Source organism: Carcharhinus amblyrhynchos, chromosome 17, assembly GCF_965287045.1.
Source record: "Carcharhinus amblyrhynchos chromosome 17, sCarAmb.v2.hapA, whole genome shotgun sequence".
Lineage (NCBI taxonomy): Eukaryota > Metazoa > Chordata > Chondrichthyes > Carcharhiniformes > Carcharhinidae > Carcharhinus > Carcharhinus amblyrhynchos.
In genome coordinates this window covers 22,401,002-22,426,871 of record NC_137340.1, presented here as the reverse complement: position 1 = coordinate 22,426,871, position 25,870 = coordinate 22,401,002, and the positions used below count along the sequence as shown (strand labels likewise).

The window sequence follows — 25,870 nt, the reverse complement described above, 5'->3', positions numbered from 1 at the left end:
CTTTTGTTTCTAGCCTTAAGGCGAGTGATTGAGGTGCTTATTTTAAGTCCTCTGCCACCTTGTTTGGTTGAATAGAGAATCTTTTTCCAGACAAATGAAATAACTGAAGCAAAAAGACATTTTTGACTGCAACCAATCAACCTAACCACTTCTGATCATTTTACTGCCCAGCCATCAAGGAATACTTTGTGCATACTTTTCTCAACCAACTTCTATTGAAACGAGTAAGTCTCAGAACTTCTTTGAATGCGAAATGTGACTATGCTGGAAAAATGTCTATCTGAGCGTTTCTAGTTTTTCTGTAGGAGAAGAATATCGAGGCTATGATAAAAATTCCTTTTTGCAAGATTAACTATAGTAAAACCAAAATAATTGGGATACAATGAAATACACCACAGTACTCCCATCCACTACAGGTACAGCTAATTTTCCTTATAACAGAGTTCAGCCAGTTATCTGTTTCCAAGGGAGTGATCTGGATTTATAAGATATAAATTATACTGCATAGATCAAGGTCATTCACCCAAAATAGCCTATGCTGGTGTTCGTGCTGCTCTCAAATCTTTACACAGAGCGTGGAAGATGTTTTTTTCTTTACAAATGCTTAACTCCAGTGGATATTCCTGGGAGGTAGGGGTTGCCTTGTGAGGAAAGATTGAGTGAGTCACATCCCTCCTCATGGGATTGAAGATTCTGAAAGGACTTGACAGGGTAAATGCTGAAGGAATGTTTCCCCTCATGGAGAAATGTAAAATTTGGGGACAGTTTCTAGATAAGGGAGCCTGCCATTTAAGATGGAGATGAGGAGGAATTTCTTCTGAGGGTCATTAATCTTTGGAATTCTTTATCCCAGAAATATATTCAAGGCTGAGTTGGTCAAGTTTTTAATCTACAAGGAGGCCTCTAAGGTCATAGAGGACAGGCAAGAAAGTGGAGTTAAGGCCATAATCAGCTTGGACAGTATCTGATTGGATGGTGAAGCAAGTTCAAAGTGCCAAATGGCACATTCCTCCTCTTTGTTATGTTAGGTGATACTTGTATTTATTTTCCCATTTTGTGTACTCACCAGTAAGTGGAAACCATTTCCACGTCCACCCTACCGTCTTATAACTTAATGATTTCTATCAAATCTCTTCTTAGTCGTTTCTTTTGTAGAGAAAAGAGTTTCCACTTGTTTAGTTTTTCCTGATAGTTGCAGTTCTTGACTCTCCACATTGGGAAACTTGACATCACCAAATGGGTATAAAATTGATGTATGTCACTTGCATTTTAAATGATGAGCAATTGTCACATCAAGGACCGGATCTTTGAAAATGCTTTTGTTTTTTCAAAAAAAAAATCCTGATTATTCATTCAAGGTATTGGCCATTTTAGTTCCAACTTAATTCTGAAAATTACATTTAAGCTCCCTTTATGCAATGGTGCAATATTTCTCTTTGCCATGCGTGATTTCAAACTTGATGATAGTGAAAGCACCATCAAACATACTGGGTGGAATTTTGCCAGAATCTGACAGAGGTGAGGTATCCCACCGGCGGCAGTGGTGGGCTCTTGGATTGTGTTGAGTTTGTAGGGATAATTGGCTTAGCTGTCAGACTGAAGGAATGTTGATTGACTCATGGCTGAACAACCTTAGCTGCAAGGGAATATTCATTACTGACATGCCTCTCCATTAGCGTTGACATTGTCAGTAATGAAGCTACAGGCAACCTTTGGCTTGTGGTCTCCAGCCACTCAGCCAATGCATTAGCCTCGACTTCTTTTCCAAGGGTCAGGCCCCTCCAAGACAGCAGAAGCCCTGTAGCTGAAGAACACAGCCCTAGAATGGGTCAGGATGCTGTCTTCCCCTGTTTGGTACTGAATCCTTCCCCATTCTGGGCACAGCTCAGGCAGTGAGATCTTTACCCCTTTGCCTCAGCTCCACTGCCCCCGCAGACCCAGTGAATTCACTTCTGAGCCCTCAGCATTTGGATCTGGTACATTGGCTCCTTCTGGTGCTGCCCACCCTCCATTCTTCCCCCATTCTCCAACAGCCTAAGGCCCTCTGTCACTTCTCCATACCCTAGCCATTACCTTCCCTCCCCAGCAGGCAGCGATGGCCCATGATGATCTGCCTGCTCACCTCTGAACTCCCCTCAGGGGTAAGCTCACCGAGTTCCCAGAAGGCATGTTGGGAGACATGTCATTCATAATGGTGCTGGGGAACCTCACTCCCCCATGTCTCCCTCTTTCTCTGGGGCTTCTTTGATGATACAGCATGGAGCTAAGTTCATGGAAGTACTTGCTATGACATACTCTGATCTCTTCAAACATGCCACAAAGCCATACACAAAACCATTTGATCCTGGTCTTCTGTGCCGCTTTGTGCATTGGAGGAGGATGGTGGGATTAACAACATCACGTTCACTATGGTACATTTTAAACAAGCATCTCATCACTTGACAACATGTTATGGTGCTGTGCATCTCTTCCACTCATCTGTGACTGAATTATACTCAAGTGCAACTAATCTGACTTGTTTGGTTCTTTCTGTTACTTTGTTTTCCTCAGATCTGAAAACTTTGTTTTATTGAACATCGGAATAGAAATTGAGTTAATAAAAAAACTGTTGAAAATGGTGCTGTTGTGGCATCACACTACTGTGGGAGGAAGTTTGCGTGTGGGGGAGATGATTGCTGCGTGGAGGCCTGATAACAAGAGGCAGATGTATTATCATGAGTTTTCTGATGTATCATGATGGGAACCCTGTTATGTCACTGGCATGGGGCAGGGACAATTGAAACCAGACTCCTTGCCGGTAGAAAATGGGATTAAAGCCTCTTGTGAGATTTTGCACTCTCATCGCCATTCACACCTGATGCGAATGGGAGTGCAAAATCCCAGCTACCCTGACTGATGATTGTAATTTTTTTTTGGTCAGCCACAACTGTTGGGAGGTGGATTTGAAGAAGATATTGTGATACATACAATGGTAGCATTACTATTAAAATAATTCAAGGAAACCATTGGAGAGAAATCTGAGTTGAGCATTACTGAGCTCACCGGATATGTTCCAAGTGTCATTCTTCTCCTCAGCATTAGGTTTAAGAGCTCAGGTTGGCAAAAGCACTTAACAAAAATCAGGCAAAATACAATTTTGATTTTTTGAAAAAACCTGTAGCAAAAGCGTGCATCTTTTCCCCAACGGTGTCACAACAATCTATTGAATTTTGACTATTCTTGTGAGTTGTGCGTGCAAAGAGATGCTTAAAACTCATGAGTACTTGTCACATCAACAGCAAAAATTCAACTCGTAGTTGTGACATATTGTGATTGAAAAGATGATCACTGAGTGAAATCAATGCCAACTAAGTTGAATTTTTAGAAAAATAAGTTTTTGATTTATTGGGGATGATTTTGCATCATCGCATTTTGAATGAGGATCCTGAAACTTTAGGAGTGCGAATTATAGATGCACTGTCTTCTTGAATTGTCTGACCTACGTTCAATGTTTGACACTCGATTTGGACCATTGGTTCACAGAATCAACCTCATCATTTCTGAATTTCTTCAGTGGTTGACCTGAGTTTTGTGACCTCTGACATTGTTGTGAGGTTTTGACGAGCAAATATTTGAGAAACAGATACACTGTAGGCCTGGATTCTCCAACCTCGTTCACAACTGGAACTTTCTGCTGTAAATGGAGATTTGGCTTAGCGCCTAAATTCTCCCTTCCCATTGGCAGAGGTGGAGGGGCTTACAACATCAGAGCATTCCACCCAGCGTCTATCGAGATGTATTAAAACAATGAATCATAAATTATATCACTAATCAATGGTATGTGAAACTTACTACTAGAATTATTTTTCACTATCACTGCTAATGAGTAACTTCCAAAATACATTTTAAATTATTAAAATTCATTTAGCACTTAGCTAAAGTGAGAAGGAGATTGATTTATCATTTTTGGTACCCACTGACAACAGCTCTCTTCATTCTGGCAGGATAGAATTTATGCAAACATTCTCTCAGTCTCTCGCCATAACATCACAGATCTTCATCAAGTTTATCCCGGGATATTGGGAGCAATCCCATGGATATTCTGTGTTAATATCTTTAATATAGCACAGCATCCTAAAGCACTTCAAAATGCATAAAGGTTTTTTAAAATAGATAGTAAACCAAAGAGAGATGAACAGAGGCTTTAAAAGAGAAATACATTCTTGGAAGTAATTTTAGTGGAAATTGAAGATGTCATGTATATTCAATTGTTTTAAAATATAACTTGATGGGAAATAAGATCACTCATGCTGGATAAAGAATGTCTTCAAAGTGACAGCTGTGCTTTTCTGTCTTGCATTCAGAAGCTGCTTATTTTACTTTTGTACAGATGTTTATGGAAACAGGGGCCATGCAATTAGAATATTCACTTGAAGAGAGTAACTAATGGTTTGTCTGCCCATTGAGTGCTGTTTGGAACTGTTTCCAAAATGAATGATTAACAACATTTCAGAATCAAAGGGCGGAGTCTTCCATTCTGGCGGTGGGCCAGAGCAGAGAATCTAGCAGGAGCCAAAAAGTCAGAACACTGTGAGTGTAAGTCACATTGCAATTCTCTCAATGGAGGGGAACTCGTCTGTGCATAGTTGATGGGATTCCAAGTGCAGAATTCCCCCATTCTGACTATGGGAAAGGTACCGCTACAGCAACCCGCCACCAAACTTGGTCTCAGGAGTAGAGAATTCTGCTCAAAAGGTGGCTAGTGAAGTCTATTCCTCTAACCATGGAGGTATTTTCTGCTTCCGATTATATTGACGACGGGAGCAGAAAATACTTGAAAACCGCAATTTACGTCAATGTGAAAGCTTGCCACGATTGTTTCCTCTCTCCTGTCAGCAGTGGGCTGCATTTTCCAATGTTCAACATTGGGAACGTAGTTGTAATGTATTTGTATCTCATTATTGGGCCTAAAATGCTGGAATCGGACTATAAAAAATTTCTTCCATTGTGCTATCAAAACAACATGACTCACAACTGGCTTCAAAAGGTGTGTACCTGGCAATAACACCCCTCAGGAGAGTCGGGAGTTGAGTGCAGTACTGGTGCTATTGCTCTGCATAGTCAGGAGATTGACTGACTCTGGGGTACCAGGCTCTGACTCAGGAATACAGACTCTGACTTGGGCGTACTAGGCTTGACTCAGGGTATGTCTCAGGATACCGCCTCTGAGTCAGGGAAGACCAGGCTTGACTTGGAAGGTGGCTGCGTTAACAATTGACAGAAGTAGGGGTTACGCTGGAAGTGTACCAGGGGTTTTGCTGCAAGGTGTGGGGGTGGCAGGTGGGGTGGGGTGGGGGGGGCGGCGGTGGTGTGCGGTGTGGTGCTGGTGGTTGTTAGTTGGAAGGCAACAAGAGTTTGACTTTAGAGTACTGGGACAAAGACTGGGGGAAGTCATCACAGACTGAAGATTCCACTCAAATGTGGGATTGGATAGGGGGAGGTTGACAACGGCAAATTTAATGGAAAAACATTCTCGTGCCCTGTTGCAACTGAGACTGTTCAGCTACAACTCCAATATTCAAGAAGGGGAATAGGGATAGCCCAGGAAATTACCGACCGGTGAGTCTAACCTCAGTGGTTAGTAAACTGTTGGAGAAGATCCTGAGGGACAGGATTTATGAACATTTAGAGAAGGTTAGTATGCTCAAAAGTAGTCAGCGTGGCTTTGTCAAAGGCAGATTGCGCCTTACGTGTCTGGTTGAATTCTTTGAAAATGTGACTAAACACATCGAAGAAGGAAGAGTGGTGGATGTGGTTTATATGGACTTCAGCAAGGCGTTCGATAAGGTCCCCCATGCAAGACTTCTTGAGAAAGTGAGAGGGCTTGGGATTCAAGCGTCTGTCGCCTTGTGGATCCAGAACTGGCTTGCCCGCAGAAGGCGGAGGGTGGTTGTAGATGAGTCTTTTTCTGCGTGGAAGTCGGTCACCAGTGGAGTGTCCCAGGGATCTGTTCTGGGACCCTTGCTGTTTGTAATTTTCATAAAAGACTGGGATGAGGAAGTGGAGGGATGGGTTGGTAAGTTTGCTGATGACACGAAGGTTGGTGGTGTTGTGGATAGTTTGGAGGGATGTCAAAAGTTGCAGTGTGGCATAGATAGGATGCAAGGCTGGGCAGAGAAATAGAAGATGGACTTCAACCCAGATAAATGTGTAGTGGTCCATTTTGGCAGGACCAATGGGATGAAGGAGTGTAATATCAAGGGTAAGACTCTTAGCAGTGTAGAGGATCAGAAGGACCTTGGGGTCCGGGTCCATAGGACTCTTAAATCAGCCTCGCAGGCAGGGGATGTGGTTAAGAAGACATATGGTGTACTGGCCTTCATCAGTTGAGGCATTGAGTTTAGGAGTGGAGAGATAATGCTGCAGCTTTATAAGACCCTAGTCAGACCCCACTTGGAGTACTGTGCTCAGTTCTGGTTGCCTCATTACAGGAGGGATGTGGAAGCTATTGAAAGGGTGCAGAGGAGATTTACAAGGATGTTGCGTGGATTGGTCGGCATGCCTTATGAGGATAGGTTGAGGGAGCTCGGTCTTTTCTCCTTGGAGAGACAAAGGATGAGAGGTGACCTGATAGAGGTTTATAAGATGTTGTGAGGTGTAGATTAGGGAGATTCTCAGAGGCTTTTTCCCAGAGCTAAAATGGTTGCTACGAGAGGACACGGGTTTAAGGTGCTGGTTTAAGGTACAGAGGAGATATCAGGGGTAAGTTTTTCACTCAGAGGGAATCGGCTGCCGTCGGTGGTGGTGGAGGCAAATTCGATAGGGTCTTTAAAGAGACTTCTGGATGAGTACATGGAACTTAATAGGATTGAGGGTTATAGGTAAGCCTAGTAGGTAGGGATATGATCGGTGCAACTTGTGGGCCGAAGAGCCTGTTTGTGCTGTAGTTTTTCTATGTTCTAACTCAATTGACATGCCTGGATTCAAATTAATCACATAATCATGCCCACTCAACCATCACCTTTGTGAGTGAGTATCAACTGATTGCTGCTCAGCAGTTAATCCTTGGTGCACTGACTTCTAAAATCACTGACTGCCATGGTGTGCCTGTACCATTGGCCAACTAGGCAAGCAGCAATATCCTCTTAGAGAGTTGGCAATTGCACACTGCCCGAGGAGAGCACTCTTGATCTTTGGCTGTTTGCTGAGGTGCATCTTGACAAGTGCTTTCCAAACACCAGGTTGAGTGCAAGGCCTTGGAGTGATGCTTTGGACAATGCCTGCCCTTGAGATGAGAACTTTGAATGCGGTAGAGTAGACAAAGCTGTGGTCACTCAGTTATGTAGTGTAGAGCAGAAGTGTTGCCAAAGCAGAATGTGTTGTAAGGACTGTACATCAATGTGGTGGCCGGGACATGGGTAAGTGGGCTATGAGAGGCAGCTTCAGACGATGAATGGGCAAAGAATGATCCTTAGGAGATAAATGCTAACTGTTAAGTCTCACTGCAGTGAGGAGGATGTATGAAACATAGCAGGAGGAAGCCATTCGGTCCTTCAGGCCTGCTCTGCCATTCATTATGATCATGGCTGATCACCTAATTCAATAGCCTGATCCCACCTTCCCCCTATATCTTTGATTCCCCTTGCCTCAAATGCTATATCTAACTGCTTCTTGAAAACATGCAATGTTTTGGCCTCAACTGCTTTCTGTGATAGTAACTTTCACAGGCTGGCCACCCTCCTGAATAAAGAGATTTCTCCTCATCTCTATCCTAAATGGTCTACCCTGAAAAGTCACATTGTGACCTCTGGTTCTGGACACCTCCACCATTGAGAACGTCCTTCTTGCATGTACCCTGCCTAGTCCTGCTAGAATTTTTAGATTTCTATGAGATCTAACCTAATTCTTCTGAACTCCAGCAAATACAAATACAGACCCCCTATTGCAAGAACATCCTTTCTCAGGTAAGGAGACCAGTACTGCGTGCAATATTCCAGATGTGGCCTCACCAAGGCCTTGTATAATTGCATAAAGACATCACTGTTCCTCTACTCAAACTCTCTCATTATGAAGGCCAATATACCATTTGTCATTTTTACTGCCTGCCGCACCTGCATGCTTACTCTCAATGACTGGTGTATGAGAACACCCAGGTCTCTTTGCACATTCCCCTCTCCTAATTTATGGCCATTCAGATAGCAATCTGCCTGCCCATTTTTCCTACCGAAGTGGATAACCTCACATTTATTCTAATTATGCTGCATCTGCCATGAATTTACACACTCACTCAACTTGTCCAAATTACACTGAAGGATCTCTGCATGCTTCTCACACAGCTCATCTTCCCATCCAGTAGTCTCGCTGTCATTTTTCTCATTCATAGGCAGGAGAGAAGAAAAAGAAAAGGATGTCAATGGAGGCACCTGGTCACCAAAGGCAGGAGTGTAGCCGTGAAAAGGAAGGGATGGCAGGACCTGCTTTGCACACAGAAGCGAAATCCCAGAGAACCATGGCTCGGAGGCACCTTGCTACATCCAGGATCGACAGATGGCACTTAACACACCTGCAGATATCTGAAAGTCAATGTAGCTGGAGTCTGTGCATGTCCAGGGAAGTGGTTCGTCACATCTGCCACCTTCTGCAGGATTTGACACCATGGGGGACTACCAGTGTCACTGAACGTTCAGCTAGGCTGAGACCAATTCCCAGCACGTGTGCACAACTCCTACATTCTGAGCTGCCCTCATATCTCTGACATTTTTCAGGGTCCACAGAGGCTGCAGGATTTGTTCCTTGGGATAAAAGGGTTCCCTTTGAGCAGGTGGCTGTCAATGCCTGTGTAGTGGCAGCAGAGATAAGACCCAACAAGGCTTGTGCTGCAACTCTCGCTCTAATGGAAGAGACCATAAGGATGCTGAAGATGAGTTTTCGGTGCCTGGACTGGTAGAACCTGTAGCAAAATCCACAGATGGTGTCATGTATCATGGCCATCTGCTGTGACCTTCACAAACCGACACTATAGCTGTGGGGAAAGAACTGAAAAAGGAAGAGATTGAGGAGGCGCACGTTTCTTCTGATGAGGAAGATATCAAAGGGGATGAGGCTGAGAAGGTCCTTGAGGAGAAGATGTTGGCCATGAGGCGATGACTATGTCCAGATGAGGCAGACAAGCTTGGCTCACACTCATTGCTACTAGATTCATGAAGGGTAATGAGGACACCCAGTGATGATATCTCCTTATCTTTACTTGGCCTGTGTGCTTGTGTGCTTAGCTCTCCCAAATGATTGATGGCAGTGCACACTCTCTGTGATAGGGCTCTTGTCACCGAGAAACTGAGATTTCCCGTAGCCTTAACATTCCAGAGGATGATGATGACATGCCGTGGGGACATAGATCCTCACAAACCTGTGAATATCTGACTCCTGTCTGCTTGATGTCAACATACTTGCTGTCAATGGTCAGAGTCATATCACAGCAATACAGTAGGGAAGGTTTTAACTCTTTTGATCTTACAGCATTGCTTGTGAGCTATACCCTTCTATACCCTTAAGGTTTAGTCAGTGGAGGCTGAAGCAAATGGGATGGGGGACCATCTGCACCTCAGTGGTGCAGAGTGCACACATGGACAATATCTGGAATGAGTGACAATTGTGTACTTTGCTGGAGGCATCCTTATCCCCTATGAAATACAGGCTTCGCTGCTGAGTTCAATCACTAAGTGAAGGGACCCCACCAATGTACAGGGAACATTGCACAAAACATGGAAGAAGTCCCAGACTGAGCACCCTGCCTTTAACTTGTGTAATAATGTGGTTTAGAGATTTACAGAAACACAAACCATCAGAAGAAGGAGCCATAAAAAAGGATGTAATTACTGTGAGTTTATTCACAGAGGTGAACATAATGTACAAGTGCTTAACATGTGTGCTTCAAGATGCTGCTACATCTTGGTGCATCTCCAACATCCACAGTGGAGCTGAAGGCAGCCAGCAGTCTGTTGTGCCTTGTTGTTTGTGACATTCTTGGAAGGCACCCTCTAGAGAGCTGAGCCCTGGGGGACCCTGGCCTGCTTTCAGGGTTCTGCTGTATAGCAGTGACACCCCCCTCAGCCTGTGGAGCTGGAGCTGAAGTATCACAGGAAGAGAGATATGGGTGGGCAGGACACTTCCAGAGCCACCTGGATGGATGACCCCAGAGTGTGCACCAGCTGTTCCCCCTTCCTATGGGTGCCCAAAGGCCCCAGGCTTTCTCTTTGCAATAGAGGGATGCCTGGAATGACCTTTCGAAGCCCTGCCGTTTTCTGACATGAGAATTGATGGATCCCAGAAGGTGCCTGCCTGCACTGTGGAGTGTGCGTCCTCTGGCAGTGCAGAACGTGCATTTCATGTCCCCTAGACAAAAATATGTGGTACTAAGTGCCACACTGTATGGTGGGGAAACTGCCAATGTCATAGGCAAGATGAATGCCACTCTCCCACCTGCCATCAGTCTTTGCCGGTTTCTGAGCACATGTGTACATATATTCAAAATGTTCTTGTCTTAAATTCAATCAAGACGTGCAGAAAATCTGTGGATATTGTTGGCTTTGATGCTGACTTATCAATTGGTGAGTTACCAGTACCTCGAGTAAAATTTGCAGGAGTTACTCTAATGCATTCTAAGCCCCCTTGCATAAGGAATGAAAATATTTTGTTACGATTTACCAGGGCAGAATGAGCCTGGTCGTTAAAGGAATTTCAGGATCAAACTAAGTACATATTCGGAATGACCTAAAGCAACGACAGAGGTTAGAAATTACATTTGCTAATATTAGTGAATGAATGGATAATATATTCTATTACCATCCTTTGTCCATTGTTTTAACAGGAGGGCTTTTCTTACACTTGTATAGTGGATTAATGGCTTTATTAAAATTGCAGCCAAAAATCACATGGCTGCATTAGATATTCATTCACTGAAATAACCCAGGTAATTTCTATCCTGATATGGGCCAGCAGCAGTGACTTGGAAGTTTTCAATGCAACATTAACTTCCTAACTGCTGAGCAAGTTTTGTACAAGTGAGCTTCACTATCTTCAAGGCTTGAGAGGACTATTTCCGCTGAGTCTACTGCCGTTTTACATCCTGCCTTCAGTGATGCTACTATTGATTCATCAATATTGTTTATAGCAGCATCAATAACAGTGACAAGATCCCTGCTTGTGTTTGTGTCTGGAAGTTAGTCCCATAGGCATAGGTTTACAGAAGTCTGATGTAACAACACTGCCACTTGTTTATAGTGCAGATCCTGAGATCAGTATCAGTAATTAGATCTGCTGCAGATTGTATTAAAGGTAAAGTCGCCATTGTCCCAGATGACCATAGGCTGCTCTCCCCTTTGAGGAGGAGAGCTGACTGGTGGTGACTACAAAATCCTTAGATAGTCAATATTGCCGATGCAAAGGAGAATTACAGTTTCTTGGTACAAAGTAGAACATGTCACCATAATTGGTATACAGAAAGAGGCCATTCAGCACTGTGTTTGCGCTGCCCATTCTGATCCCACTCTCCAGGGCCCAGTTCATTGCCTTGCAGGTTACAGCACTTTTAGGCACAGATCCAGGTATCTTCTAGATAAGTTCAGGGTGTCTGGCTCAACCATCACTTTGGGCAGAGAATTTCAGGCACCCATCACACTAGGCCAAAACATTTTTTCCAATATTCCCTCTAATCCTGAAAGTTGAAGGTCACAAGTCTAAAATGTAATTTTACAGAGATTCCTCCCACCTACTGTCAAATCTCTGAAAAGAGAGAAAAAAAAATATCTGAAAAGTTACCTTTCTAGAACCAAATAATGTAAATTTTATAAGTGTATATGCTGCTTTTCAATTTTTAACATTCACAGATTTGTTTTGCACTTTCTTTAATATTTACTAATTTAGTGATTTACGGAATGTTAGTGTAATGTGAGCTAAAATATCATCTTGTTTCCATATCAAAATGATTAAAGTTGCATTGCCAAATAACCAAACGCATGTCACTTTTGAAATATGTGCACCAAAGTAAGATTTTTCCTCTAGGATCAGAAACTAGGGAACACCAAAACCCACGAGAATGAAAACAACAGCCTTTCAGGTAGTATATTTTTAAACAGTGCAGTGAAATTTTCATTCCCATATTATTTCTGTTCTTACTGATTGCATCTATTGAAGGCCATTCTAATTGTTTACTCCTTGTGATCTAGCTTACAATCAAATCGTTGCCATTGCGACAGACTCATTTGGTATTTTCAATCCTTTTTGTTTATTAATGGCTGAAATCAGATATCACAATCTTTAGTTTCCATTTTATTCTCTAAATGTTAAAATTTAAATATAATTCTTCCTAAGAAAAAACTTGTAGCCTTAAAAAGACAAGCACAAATAGACAATCCATTGACAGTACAGTGAAAATTATTTCCAGGATATAATGAATGATGGAGGAGGTTCGAAGGCCTGACTGAGGGCAGAACACAAAAATACTTCTATTTTTGTGTTCCACCATCTATATCCCAAAGTAAACAGTGACTATACACGCTTGCTAAGTTAACACTATCAATAAATAGAATTTTATATGAATTACACATTCTTCTGGAAAGTTTATCGAGATTGACTGAACTTGTGTGAGGTGCCCATTTAAAGTGAGGCAGGCTGCTTGCCTCAGCCGGAGACCTGAGTTCATGTGAAGTTTGCAGCACTTACCGCTAATTTTCAGTACTTAAAATCAGACTGCCTTGCTTAAAGGTGACCTACGTTTTGGCTGTAGCAAGGACTAAAAATGCATTTAGAAAAATTTTAAGGCCTGGAGTAAGGAGCATTTATGCAACAACAGGCCAGTATGCTTCCAGGTTTTCAGATATTGCCCCGTAGTAGTTGATGCAGAAGGTTGACAGTTTCCCTCAAAGGGCCAACCTTCTGCGTTAAGTGCTGAAGAGGAATGGGAGAAAGTCAACATGGCTATCAGCACTACCGGTGTAGGTCCAAGTGTCTGAAAGGTTCACACAAAATGGCAGGATCAGTGATTGTATCCTCAAATAGCATATTACATCAACTACACTACAAGCTTCTCACACTGCTGTATTCCACACACCTACTTCACTTGCCTACCTACAGTCAATATCCACAATGACTTAGACCAAAAGTTCATATGCTTCACCTCACCCTCACACACTTACTACTGCTGCAAGCTGCACATGTCAGATTGTGCAAACCATCAATTATTCAGTTATGACAGACACATCACCCAAAGACATGGTGCCACATTCACTGACACGCTCCCCTCATGGCCAATGATGGAAGGCATCAGCTGCTCACCAGCAGGAGTGAGGGAAAGGCATAGCAGTCCATGTTTGCTCCCATGGAAATAATTGGAATGGCTTGGCCAGTAACATCAATGAAACTATTGAGGATGACAATATTTGCTAACTAATCTGCCTTTTCACAGCCCACTTTGTTCTCCACCTGCAGTTTGTCATAATATGTAAATGGAAAGGTACCATTGCAGTAATAAAGCTGGAGTAGTATTGGGCACTTGAGTTCAAATCCAATCACAGCAGTGGGGGGAATATATATTTAATTAAATAAATTTGGAATAAAAAACACTAGTCTCGGCAATAGTGACCATGGAACTATTGGGCTGTCATTTAAAAATCTGTCTAGTTCAATAATCTGCCATTCTTATCCAATCTAGCCTACATGTGACTCCAGACCTGCAACAATGTTTCTTAACTGCTTTCCAACTGGCTTAGCAAGCCACGCTGTCAAATTACCAAGGAAAATGCAAATAACAATGCAGGACCATCTACTGAGCATCAACAGGCATCAAATGTGGCAAAGGCACATCCAGTCCACTCAACATTGAAAGTTCGTCTCACTAATGTTGGGGGACATGTGCCAAAATTGACTAGATTGCAGTGTTCAATTCCATTTGTAACTCAGAAAATGTAGTAGTCAATGCCTGGGTATTGCAAGTGCCAGGCAATAACCATCCAGGTATACTTATACCACAAAGACTGCAGGAGTTCAAGTAAGGCATCTCACCATCCCTTTCCAAGAGCAATTAAAAGTGACCAATAAGTTTTGGCTTTGTCAGTGATGCCCATTTCTCATGAGAGAATGCTGAACCTCTTGCTTTCCTGCACCTCTCACTCTTTCCTTCACCCCAGCCCTTCCTTGTCTATTTATGCTTCTCAAATATGTAGAGTTTCTTCCAGATGAGCCATAGTACCTGAGGCTAAAATCCTAGAAGGAGAACAGATTTAGGAGAAAGAAATGTTTTCATTTGAGCTGACACTTGGCAAAGGCAAGAGCATGGAAGCTGTTGTCAATGGCAAGCAACACAGGAGAGTCTGGTTCCAACCTAGCACAATGTTTCATGCAGAGTTGGAGATGAACCCTTATATCATCTAAGTGTTGGCCACCTCCTTGGAAAATATTTGTGGGTTGAAACATGATGAATGCTTGGTTGGCCAATGTTTCAGCCTCCATTGTAACACAAGCCGAAACCGCGCCGTGTCTGACAGCTGGAGTGGAAGCACAAGCTCAAGCCATGAAATCTCTGTTATTATGTGAGCATGACTTGGTGTCGGGCAGACTCTGACTGCTGCTATCATGACTGTGGAAACCACCACTCAAAGGGCTTTGTAAGGTTTCATACAAGTCCAGTAATTTGTTCTCCATCAGATTATTAGAATTGCTTGTTAATACCTTATCAACTACATTGTGGAGGTTTGTTAATGTCATGTCAATTAAGAGAAGTAGGTGATAGATATTAATTGACTTTGAACACTTGCATCATTGCACCTGGGAATGACATTTTGATTTAATTAGGTAAGTTTCCTTTTGACATTTCATTTTAGTTACATCGCCCCACCAGGTCATTTTTACTGAATTTATTGTTTTTCTCAGAAGAGTATGATAGGAGGTGGGTGCATCATCACGCGCAGTAATGGCATTTTGGTTGACTTAGTTGTTTCCTTTCAACGTTTTGTTTAAGTGCCCCGCTGGGGGCTGTCACCCCTCTTAATCTGTCTATTTTATGGATTTATTTGTTTTAATCAAAGGAGTATAGTCTGAGATGGATATATCATCACAGCTGGTAATAACATTTTGGTTTAGCTCATTAGATTTCTTTGATGCTTTGTCTTAGCCCCTGATGAAGCAGTGCAACTATCACCCCTGTCTTTTTTGTATAATTTATTGATTATTGGTTATATTAAGGAAGTATAAATAGGAAATGTTGCAGCCTCTTTTCATTATTTGAGGGGACTGCTCCTCAAGCTTTAATTACACTTCAGCTCCACACCCCTAATCATCATCAATTAGCTGGTGTGGAGAAAGGCAAGGAGGGAGGAGGACCTCCTCTTAGGCCTGCTGCTGAGCCTGGCCTGGTTGGCCATTAACAGGCTAATGTAGCAGGCAGTTGAGGGGATCATTCGACTTGACTGTCTGCCCCTCTACCGTGGCTACGTTCATGGCCAGGTGGCCTTGAAGAAGGAGTACGTGGTGCCCACTGGCACATTTCAGGCCTTCTGTGATCGTGGGCTGGAGTGCATCAATTGAACCAATCCCCTCCATACTCATTGACAGTGCCTTCCGTACTTCAACCACTCTCTGCATGAAAATATTTTTCTCATATCACTTCTACTTCTTTTGCCAATTACTTTAAATCTGTGCCCCTTCTGTCATCAATCCTTTCATGAGTGTGAATAATTTCTCTCTATCTGGTCTGTCCAGGCTCCTGGTGATTTTGAATACCTCTATCAAATATCTCCTCAACTTTCTTTTTTCCCCCCAGGGAAAATGGTCCTAATTTCTCCAATCTGATTTCATAACTGAAGATCCTTATCTCTGGAACCATTCTTGTCAATCATTTCTGCACTATTTCAAAGCTTTTACATCCTTCCTAAAATACAGTGCCCAGAACGAGAATTAGTACTCCAGCTGTGGCTGAATGAGTGTCTCATACAAGTTCAATGTAACCTTCTTACCTGATGCCTCTATTAATAAAGCCCAGAATGCTTTATGTTGTACTGACTGCATGTTCAACCTGATGTATCACCTTCAGTGTTTAACCATGTATACACCTACATGCTCCTGAGCTCCCTTTAGAGTTTTGCTCATTATTTCATATTATGTCTCCATATTATTCCTACCAAAATGAATCTATTCACATTTCTCAGCACTTAACCTCACTTTTCTGCCCATTTCACCAACTTGTCTATGTCCTTTTGAAGTTCTACACTATCATCTTTATAGTTCACAATGTTTCCAAGTTTTGTATCATCTGAAAAATTTTGAAATTGTGTCCTGTAAACTAAAGCCTAGCACATTAATTTCTTTTTATTTATGGAATGTGAGTGTCGCTGTTGCCCTTGAGAAGAATAAAGTGCAGTGCAGGAACAGGCCCTCCAAACCTGTTCTGATCATGATGCCATAACTAAACTGAAAAAAAAACCTTCTGCCCGTACTCAGTTCATATCCCTCTGTGCCCTGCCTATTCATGTACCCATCCAGATGACTCTTAAATGTTGCTAATATGCCTGCGTGCACCACCTTCTCTCGCAGCATGTTCTAGGCACCTACCACTCTCTGTATGAAAAATTTACCATGCATACTTCCCTTAAACTTTTCCCCTCCTACCTTGAACCTCTGCTCCCTTGTAATTGATACTTCCACCCTTGGAAAAAGCTTCTGACTATCCACCCTGTCTAAGCCTCTCATAATTTTGTAGACCTCCATCAGATCTCTCTTAAGCCTCCGTCTTTCCAGTGAAAACAGTCCGAGTTTATTCACCTCTCCTCATAGCCTCGCAATCAGACAACTTCCTGGCGAATCTTCTTTGCACTCTCTCCAAAGCTTTCACGTTTGTGATCAGAACTTCAGAAGGTGGTGGTGAGTTGCCTTCTTGAACTGATGCAGTTCCCGAGGTGTAGGTACTCCCACAGTGCTGTTAAAAAGGAAATTCCATCTATATCCACATATATCAGGAAAAACAAGGGATTCAACACTGACTCCTCAGGAACAGCACTATAAACTTTCCTCTAGTCTGAAAAACACCCGTTAACCACTACTCTTTCTCCTGCTATTCAGCTAGTTACGTATCCAATGTTGCTACTGACCTTTTTATTCTATGAGCTTGAACTTTGCTCACATGTCTGTTGTGTGGCACTGTATCGAACAACTTCTGGAAGTCCATGTTCACCGTATCAACAGAATCACCCTCTCATCACTTCAAAAAGCTTCAAAAAGGTAATTTCAAATTTCCCTTAAGAAATCCATGCTGACATTCCTTAAATAATGCACATTTATCCATGTTACTACTTACCCCAAATTATTGTTCCTAGAGGTTTCTCTACCAGCGAAGTTGAACTGACTGGTCTTGAGTTCCTAGACTTATCTTTACATCCTTTGTTGGACAAGGATGCAAAGTTTGCAATTCTCTAGTTTTCTGGCAGCACCTTTGAAATCCAAGGACGATAGGAAAATTATGGCCAGTGCCTCCCCAGGTTTCACTCACTTCCTCATTTTTCCTTGTATGCATCTCATCGGATCCTATTATCAAGTACAGACATCCTATCCAATATCTCCCCTTTATCAATTTTGACCATTCTGCCTTATGAATTACTTCTTCTTTCTCTATTTCTTGGGTAGCCTCTTCTTCCTTGGTAAAGACAGCTAGAAAGCATTCATTTAATACCTCAGCCATGCCCTCCTTCTACCTGCAGGCATTATCTCTTTTATGGTCCCCAGCTGTCCTTATTCCTCCTTTTTCCACTCTTCTGCTATTTACAGACCTATAGAAGGTTTTGGGTTTCCTTTTCATGCTAGCTGTCTTTTTTCCTACTCCTTCTTTACATTTTTACCTCCCCTCTGAATCTTCTATATTCAGCTTAGTTCTCAATTGTATTCTCTGTATGTCATAAGCAAGCTTTTTCTTCATTATCTTAATTTCTGTCCCTTTTACCATCTAGAGAGCTCTGGATTGATTTGTCCTATATTCTTCTTTCAAGGGAACGTAACCTTGACTTGTACTTAAACTATCTCTTCTTTGAAGGTAGCCCATTGCCCAACCATCATTTTGCCAGCCTTCAAGTCCACTTTATTTGACCCAGTTCTTTTCTTACCCCATTTTAAGTTGGCTTTCCCCCATTAATTATTGTACTTTGTCCTTTCCCACGACCAAACCAAACTTTGAAACAATGTTCACTGTCCCCAAAATGTCCTCCTACTTACACTTGATCTGTATGGCCCAGCTCATTCCTAGAACCAAGTCTAACAGTACTTCCTTTCTCCTTGGATGTAGTTGAAGAACTGTTGATTCTCTCTGCCGTTTACACTAATACTGTCACAGTCCATATTCAGGTGATTAAATTCCCCATTACAACTACTCTATAATTTTTGCACCTCTTTGAAATTTCCTTGCAAGTTTACTCCTCTATATCTTTCCCACTAGTTGGTTGCCAATATTTACTACACCGAGCATGTATCAGAGCTCTAATCAAACTGTTTCTTTATCCTCTGGGATATCCTCTTTCATCAGCACTGCATGCTTCCCTCCACCAATATGAGTTCCTTGATCAATGGACTGGGCTGCAGTACCAGCCATTGAATTCAGCCAACATGGCAAATAATTCTTTGAAGTTAGCCAAGTAAGATTGTTCCTTTCAAATCTTTGCTGTATTTTCTCTTTCTTTTAGGTAAGTGTTTTTTTTTTCTTTATTTAGGCATCTGATAATTTCCTTGCCACTTATTGAGTTAAGTGGCATGTAGTTGCCTGAATCAGTTTTGTACCCCCCTTTTTAAAAATTAGGCACTACATGAACACTATCCAGTTCTCCACCATCCACACTTAGAATGCTGAAACAGTTTTAACCCCACTTGCCTAAAAGAAACTGAAGAACAGGGTGGCAATTAACACGAGGGCCGCAATCCACTATCTTCCTGCTGTATCCTAATGTTAACCTGTTCTTTTGAGCAGATGAACAGAACTTCTGCCCCAAGCTGGCAGGGTCTTCTATAAATGTGCATATTGGTGTCCATTAATGCCAATTCAATTAGTTTCTAAGCACTTCATTTATCTGTGACATCTTAATACTACTAGTTCTTTTCTTTGAGTTCTAATGAGATTGGCCATACCTGTTGTTCCATTTGTTTATTTGCTGCAAAATTAATCAGCCAAATATTTTACAGCCTTTCTTTATCTCACCATCTCTTATCTCCATTCATCTTTTGAAATGATGATGGGGATGCACGTGACTTAGTGAACGTATGGCTAAGATCACAAGGGGATGGATAGCATTGTTATACTTCTGCATTATGCTATTTGTACAGTTAAATAGCGGAGAGTATTAGTTAACCCACACAATTTGAAAAGTTGAAATTGGGTCAGAGAATAACCAAGGCAAGACCCTAGACTTGTAACAATGACATAAATACATTGTTATGAGATAATGTATGCCTGACCCACCATAATGTGTTTTTCATATATGTGTGTGTGTGTGTGTGCGTGTGTGTCTCTGTCTATATAAGTTACTTGTGTGTTGATGTCTCAATCGAACAATCCAGTTGGCTGGAAGTGATAGAAACTGAAAAGCTATGAAGTTTGTGTGAGACATAACTTCTCCAGTTAGTGACCAAGTTCAAGTTGGATTTCTGTTTAAGACAAGCATCTTGCATACATAGATGTGGTTTTTAATTTCGCAGCCAGTGCACTTTTGAAATCATGTTTAAGCGATTGTAACCTGAAATTTGTCCATCCAATGCTCTTTATTTTTCCCCAAAAATGGGTGCATTGTGGGTATACATACAGTATGTTCAGGTGAAAAGTGAAGCTTTTCTTGTCTCAATAATATACCTTAGGCCCAAGCTTGAGTGCACCTATGTAAGATTATTTTTCTGCATTTGCCATTCTGTGGTTTTCCGAATTCATTTGCCAGTGGCTGTTTTGTATTGTGGGTCGGTGGCTGCCAGGAACGATATTGAAACTTTCCAAATACATAATAACTTTGTATAGTATCAGTTTCATTAAACATGAAAGGTTGCTCCCTCACTCCTCTTATAATTTTCATCATAATAGTGCAAGTCAGAAAATTCATATATTCCGTCAGTTGCAGACATTGATTGGAACTTTTTATTTAAAAAAAAAACTGGCTCAGAAGAATTGTCTCTGCAAATCTTTAACAGTGTAACGCTAGCGCACTGAAACTCAGGTATGTTGTGCTATTATTTTCTTAAATGTCATCATTTATCTAACCTTTGCATTTTCTTCAATTTAATTTAGCAATATCCTCCAGTTATCCGAGCGCTCCTTTCCTCAAGAAGATTTATTGTCACCAGAGAGATTCGGGTAAACAAAAGTGTGGTCAACCTGCAATTTGTGATATCAGAAGTGTTGCTCAATTTGGTGCGAGAAATTTAAACAATGGTAAGTGATACTTCAAAGGAGCATTGTTAGCACTATCAGTAATGTTAAATAGACCACCAACTGGTCCTGTAACAGTGATTACCAATCACATGTATATGCACCTGATCAAAATTTTAAAATTAATGACTCCAATAAAATAATTTATTGACCATTATGATTTTATAAAATAGGCTGGCAACAAATCAAAATGACATCAGTAGAGTAACATGTTAGCAATAATCTTAAATATTGTTTTCCATCTAAATGTGTACATTATATATTTGTAATCAGTATTGTGTTTCATTATTTTCACAGGTTTGCGCAGCTTTTGTTTTGGATACAATAATGAATAAGATAATAGGGCAGATTTTCTTTGGATGTGTTTGAGCCTGAAGGAGTGCTTAGTTGATGCATAGAAATAAATCTGGCATGGTACATTGCTATTTTTTCCTGTTCATTAATTTAAATGGACTAGAAATTAGGAAGGCATCATTACTGCCATACAATTTTTTCCACCCAATATTTCTCTGTGTTCAACTCTGGAAATGCTTTCTGCCCACGTGCTTAAGAGCGATCGCCTCTGTTGTACTTATCTAACTCTGAAGTAGACTTTGGATTGTTAAAAAGATGAAGTGGTGGTTTGATGTAAGAATTGCGCATTGTAACCTGAAGTATATATGGCAATTATGTAAATGATTGTTTCAGTTATTAATGCAAATTATAAGGCAAATCCATGATTTTTAATGTATACCTGGTGCATGGCCTTTTACACTAAGAACTTGTTTAACCATAAAATTACTGGTATTTGCATGTATGTTGAATGATATGAAAAGGTTAATTATTCTGTTTATCATCATTTATAAAATCTTATATAAATTAAAATAATGTGGAAATGAATAATCCACTGCAGTACATGTAATGCAATTATGTTATTATCTATTTTATGTGCCTAATTATGTAAATTCTGTAAGAGGTTATTAAGCAATAAGACTTAATGGGGTCTTGTTTACATTGCAAACATGAAGAGAATAAATAAGAGGGTTGTTTCGGGAGCTTGCATTGAGGAGAGCATTTAGTTATCATTTGATCTAATGTGAATGCTATTCGTTAAACATACTTTAGTGTAGTGAGGTAAGACCCAAACTCCGGTAAGTGAACTGACAAAGGTTTATTAACAGAATAGCTATACACATTACAGAGCAAGCAAACAAGGTCTTAACTCCACAGGTCCAAATCTCCTACTCCTGGAACAAGCCCAGGCAAATCTGAGTGAGTTTCCAACTCAGCTCGCAATTGTACCAGTGGGTCATATAACTCAGGGAAACATCCCTTAATGGGCTATGACATCACACATATATAACCAGGGAAATTGTGGAGTAGGTTTTGATCTTTAGGCATTAAGCTTTGCCTTTGCTAAAAGGATATAAATTGTGAGATTTGCATGATGGGAACTGAACATTTTCCATTTTATTATTGGAAGAAAACCTGAGCAAATTTGCTAATAGGCCTTTTGGATTCTTCAGATCTTTCCCTCACCTGGATGACCTTTATTGTCCAGGCTGTGGAGATCAAATGTAATCCTTTATACTTGGCAACTCTTCAAATTCAGAAAAACCTCAACAGTCTTAATTAATTGGGAATATGATTAATATTGCTACTATGGCCAGATGTATATTAGAATTTTGAATGTCTTTTGCAAGCATTATTTGTATTTGATACTTTGTGTTCTTTTGAGCTAAGGAGCTAGAGGAATGAGTGTCTGAGCAGATATGAATTTGTGCCTAGGAAGTTGGACAGAAAAAGCCATCTGGATTGAGATTGATTTGCAAAGTTCAGAAGTAACAATTCTGTAATACCTTTAAATAATTTGAAGAACTATTGGAGGTTTGCAGCTGATCTGAAGAGTGCGTATGTACTTGGAAAGATGGTGGTGTTAACATTCTACTTTGACAGGTGCAAAAAATGGGCAGGAGCTGATTGGACACCTGGTATACAATCAGCTCAATGGTCCTTTCCATTGACTTGAATTTGCAACTGCTAACTTTGTTCAATGTGTGATAATCCCCATGACTTGCATGGAGGATCACTAATTAACCTCCCTATAGGACTTGTTCAGTATGAGTTCCCTGAGGATTGGTAATTAATCAGCTAGGTCAAGCTCATATGCCAAGCTCTGTCTAAAGCAGGACCCTGAGTGAATCCATTATCTTTTAGTCTCAGTTGGAACCTGTTATGTTCACTACAGGCTTGTGTTTTTTGTTTATTTTACTTTGTGCAATTAAAACACTGTTCCTTTACAACCAACTCCAGGAATTATTATACTTATCTCCTTCTATTTTGTTACCGCGAAAGAAGTACTGCATTCTCTCAGCATGTTGTAGCCAGTCCTCAATACTCGCATTGTATGGCTCCAATTTCCCTAAAAATGGCATTGCAAAACTGAACGATACCAAGATCTGATGAGCAGGGTTATCAAAATCTCGAACCTAATGTAATTTATCAATCAGTCCATATTCAGTCTGCTCAAATTTATTCCCAAAGCCGCAAATGTAGAATCTTTATTAGGCAACAAAATAGGACATAATTCTTTGCTTAATGTACTTACAAGTGGTAGCTTGGTGCAATTTTTTAATGCAGCTGAAAATGGATATAACTTCACAATTAAGCACTTTTAATAAAGTCATCCCATCCTCCACCTGTGCGTAACCTGATTTTAAATCACTGAAAATGAATCAACAACCAATACTGGACCGCTTCATAATGATAATAATGTGCACTAGTCAGCTATTGGTAAATTAAATATTTCTTGATGTGGAAAACTTTTGCATGTCTACTCATGCCTGTGAGCGTTATAAGTGAGTACAATTAGAAGCAGTGCACACAGCAGAATCTCACAGTTTGATCTACAAATTAGCTGGTTTTATGGGTGTAGCTTGAACCAGATGATTGAATTTTGAACCAGGATAGGAAATTATGGAAACTGCAAAGAATTTGGTTGTAATTCATTCATGTTAAAAATCCCCTGTTCCTTTGCAGAGTTTTGGTCCATCTGCTCAGTTTGTGTTAATATTACTGGTGCAAATGAGTGGAAACTTTAATCCTTAACTATTAAAACATAAAGTTCGTTGAAGAGAAACTGTGCCACGAATGATCAGATCGCGAAGTGTTTCTCCTTAGCCTTGCAAACGTACGAAATATACCTGCCCAACCACACACAAATTGAGGTAATATAAAACATTTCCATATGAAGCCATCGATAAGTAAACTAGAAGAGGAATTTTTAACTAATTTTAAAAATAATTAGAAATAACCTGACTCGCTTAGGAGTAAATTTCTAAGATTCTGTCACCAGCCTCGACTTCTGACTTAACAGGTTTGTTGTACACAATATCCCACTCATTAAAACAAATAAGTGGAAAGTTATGGGTAATGTAGTTGCAATTTCCTGATGTGTATGGTAGGTGGACAAGATCCCTTGCCAGTAACAAACTCACAAAGTTGGCTCTCTTTTGTTCATCATTGATGTCGCAGTTCGTCAGTGAAGTAATGCTTCTAATGGTACTATCGGAGAAACATGTAGGAAATAAGGCAAAAGGAAAATTAAGCTCATTAACTCAAATAGATTATACCATGCCAGCAATTCATTAGAATTTGTGAGCATTGGTGGACATAAACAAAAAATGAATTACTTACGCCTAATTAGAGCAGGCAGTGTACTTAAAAATAATGGGACATTTTAGGATATTAAAACCAAACAGAGAGGTTTCAACAGATGAAATCACTAATGAGATAATAAAGCAGATATGAAAAATGACAGATGTCAAACCACAAGCAAAAACCATAGTTTAATCTGTTTTGAATATGGTTTGAGTCAAGTTTTCCTGAATTCTAGTTTTCAAAATCATAAGAGGGAAGGCAATAGTGTAATGGCATGTTGCTGGAATGCCAATCCCGAGACCCAAGATAATGCTCTGGGAACCCTAGGTTTGAATCCCACCATGGCAGATGGTGAAATGTGAATTGAGTACAAACCTTGAACCATTGTCTTAAAGACCCATTTGGTTCATTTATGTCCTTATGGAAGGAAGCCTGCTGTCCTTACCTGGTCTAACTTAAATGTGACTCCAGGTCCATGACAATGTGGCTGACCCTTAACTGCCCCTTCAAGGGCAATTAGGGATGCGCAATAAATGCTGCCCCAGTCAATGCCCACATCCCATAAATGAGTTTTGAAAAAGTAATGCTGGTTTCACTACTAGAATTGCCATAATTTTCCTTCATCTGAATATTACTACTGTATGAAGAACCAATTCAACAGAGATAGGTCGTTATGAATTTAAAAAAAGGAATTGAAAAAACAATTTTGAGTCATCCCATATCACTTAATATGAATTACCTATTCAATGGCGGTTAAAAAAAAGTTGAGTAGAAATAAATTCCAAAATAATTTCTAAACTGATGAACATGTTCCAATTGAAATATGTTCTCTAAAACTGTTGTTGTAACTTGCATATCCAATTTGTATATATTACATATCCATCATTGATGTGTGTTTAAAGGTGCTGCCAATTAGAATGTGTGATGGTAGGTATTTTTTATTAATTAATTTTCAGCTACATGGATGATTTCTGTGTTTCAGTCCCTAACTGTGTTATAAAAAGTCACTATTTGTGTGCATATTTTTCACTGTTATATGGAGCATGCCTGATTGATTTGGGTATCAGCCTGAGTCACACTTACTAAACTGGATTTCAAGGAACATGCTTTAGACAATTTGAAATTGTCTGTTTATACCACAGTAAAATTCCATCTAGTCAGCCTGATCTAATGCTGAGTAGAGTGAAATTCTTGAGAGGGGAGGGGATTGGTCCCTGTGTCTAATTTTCAGATGGTAAACAGTGGCAGAAAGAGCCAATTTCAGGACAAGTCCATTGCTTCAAGGGCACTTAGTATACAACTTTGTACTAGATTGGATAATATTCGGGCATCTTCGACACTTTGACTCTGTCTATTTAGAGACTTTGCTTAGAAAAAATGTTGTTGGTGCTGAATGGAGCAGATCTACTCCACTGAGCTTTTTTGGATCATAACACAGCATATCCAGCAATACTTAAACTCGCCATAATGTATAGCCAGGGAAAACAGGATAATACTGCCACAGAAGGTAGCCGCAGAAACCTTGGCCTTATTAAACCAATGAGCAGCCTCTGGGCACCCGATTGGCATTTGCAAATCACTGTTAATATGCTTATTATTTCGGGAGCATGTTGGGCCACCTGCTTCTGGTGCACTCCATCAATTTCAGGCCCAAAAATGCCCTTGGATGAGTTTCCAGCCCCTATTTTTGTTATTTCTTATGATTGACATTGCTTGAATGCTGTGTGTGCACCAACTAATGCACAAAAAAGTACTCTTTCTCAGGATGCAAGCTTTCACTATGAAGATTGCAGTTGGTTAAAGGATAACTTT

The 25,870-nt window shown here is 40.7% G+C and overlaps 1 protein-coding gene across 2 annotated transcripts in view; it reads left to right on the top strand.

Moving 5' to 3' along the window:
* The window catches only part of tcerg1l (transcription elongation regulator 1 like), a 636,404-nt gene that overhangs the window by 112,093 nt on the left and 498,441 nt on the right, over positions 1-25,870 (top strand). For both annotated transcript variants that reach the window (XM_080205273.1, XM_080205274.1), the window contains exon 6: positions 20,279-20,422. In XM_080205273.1, the coding sequence (XP_080061399.1) occupies positions 20,279-20,422 (144 nt within the window). The remainder of the gene's footprint in view (positions 1-20,278; positions 20,423-25,870) is intronic.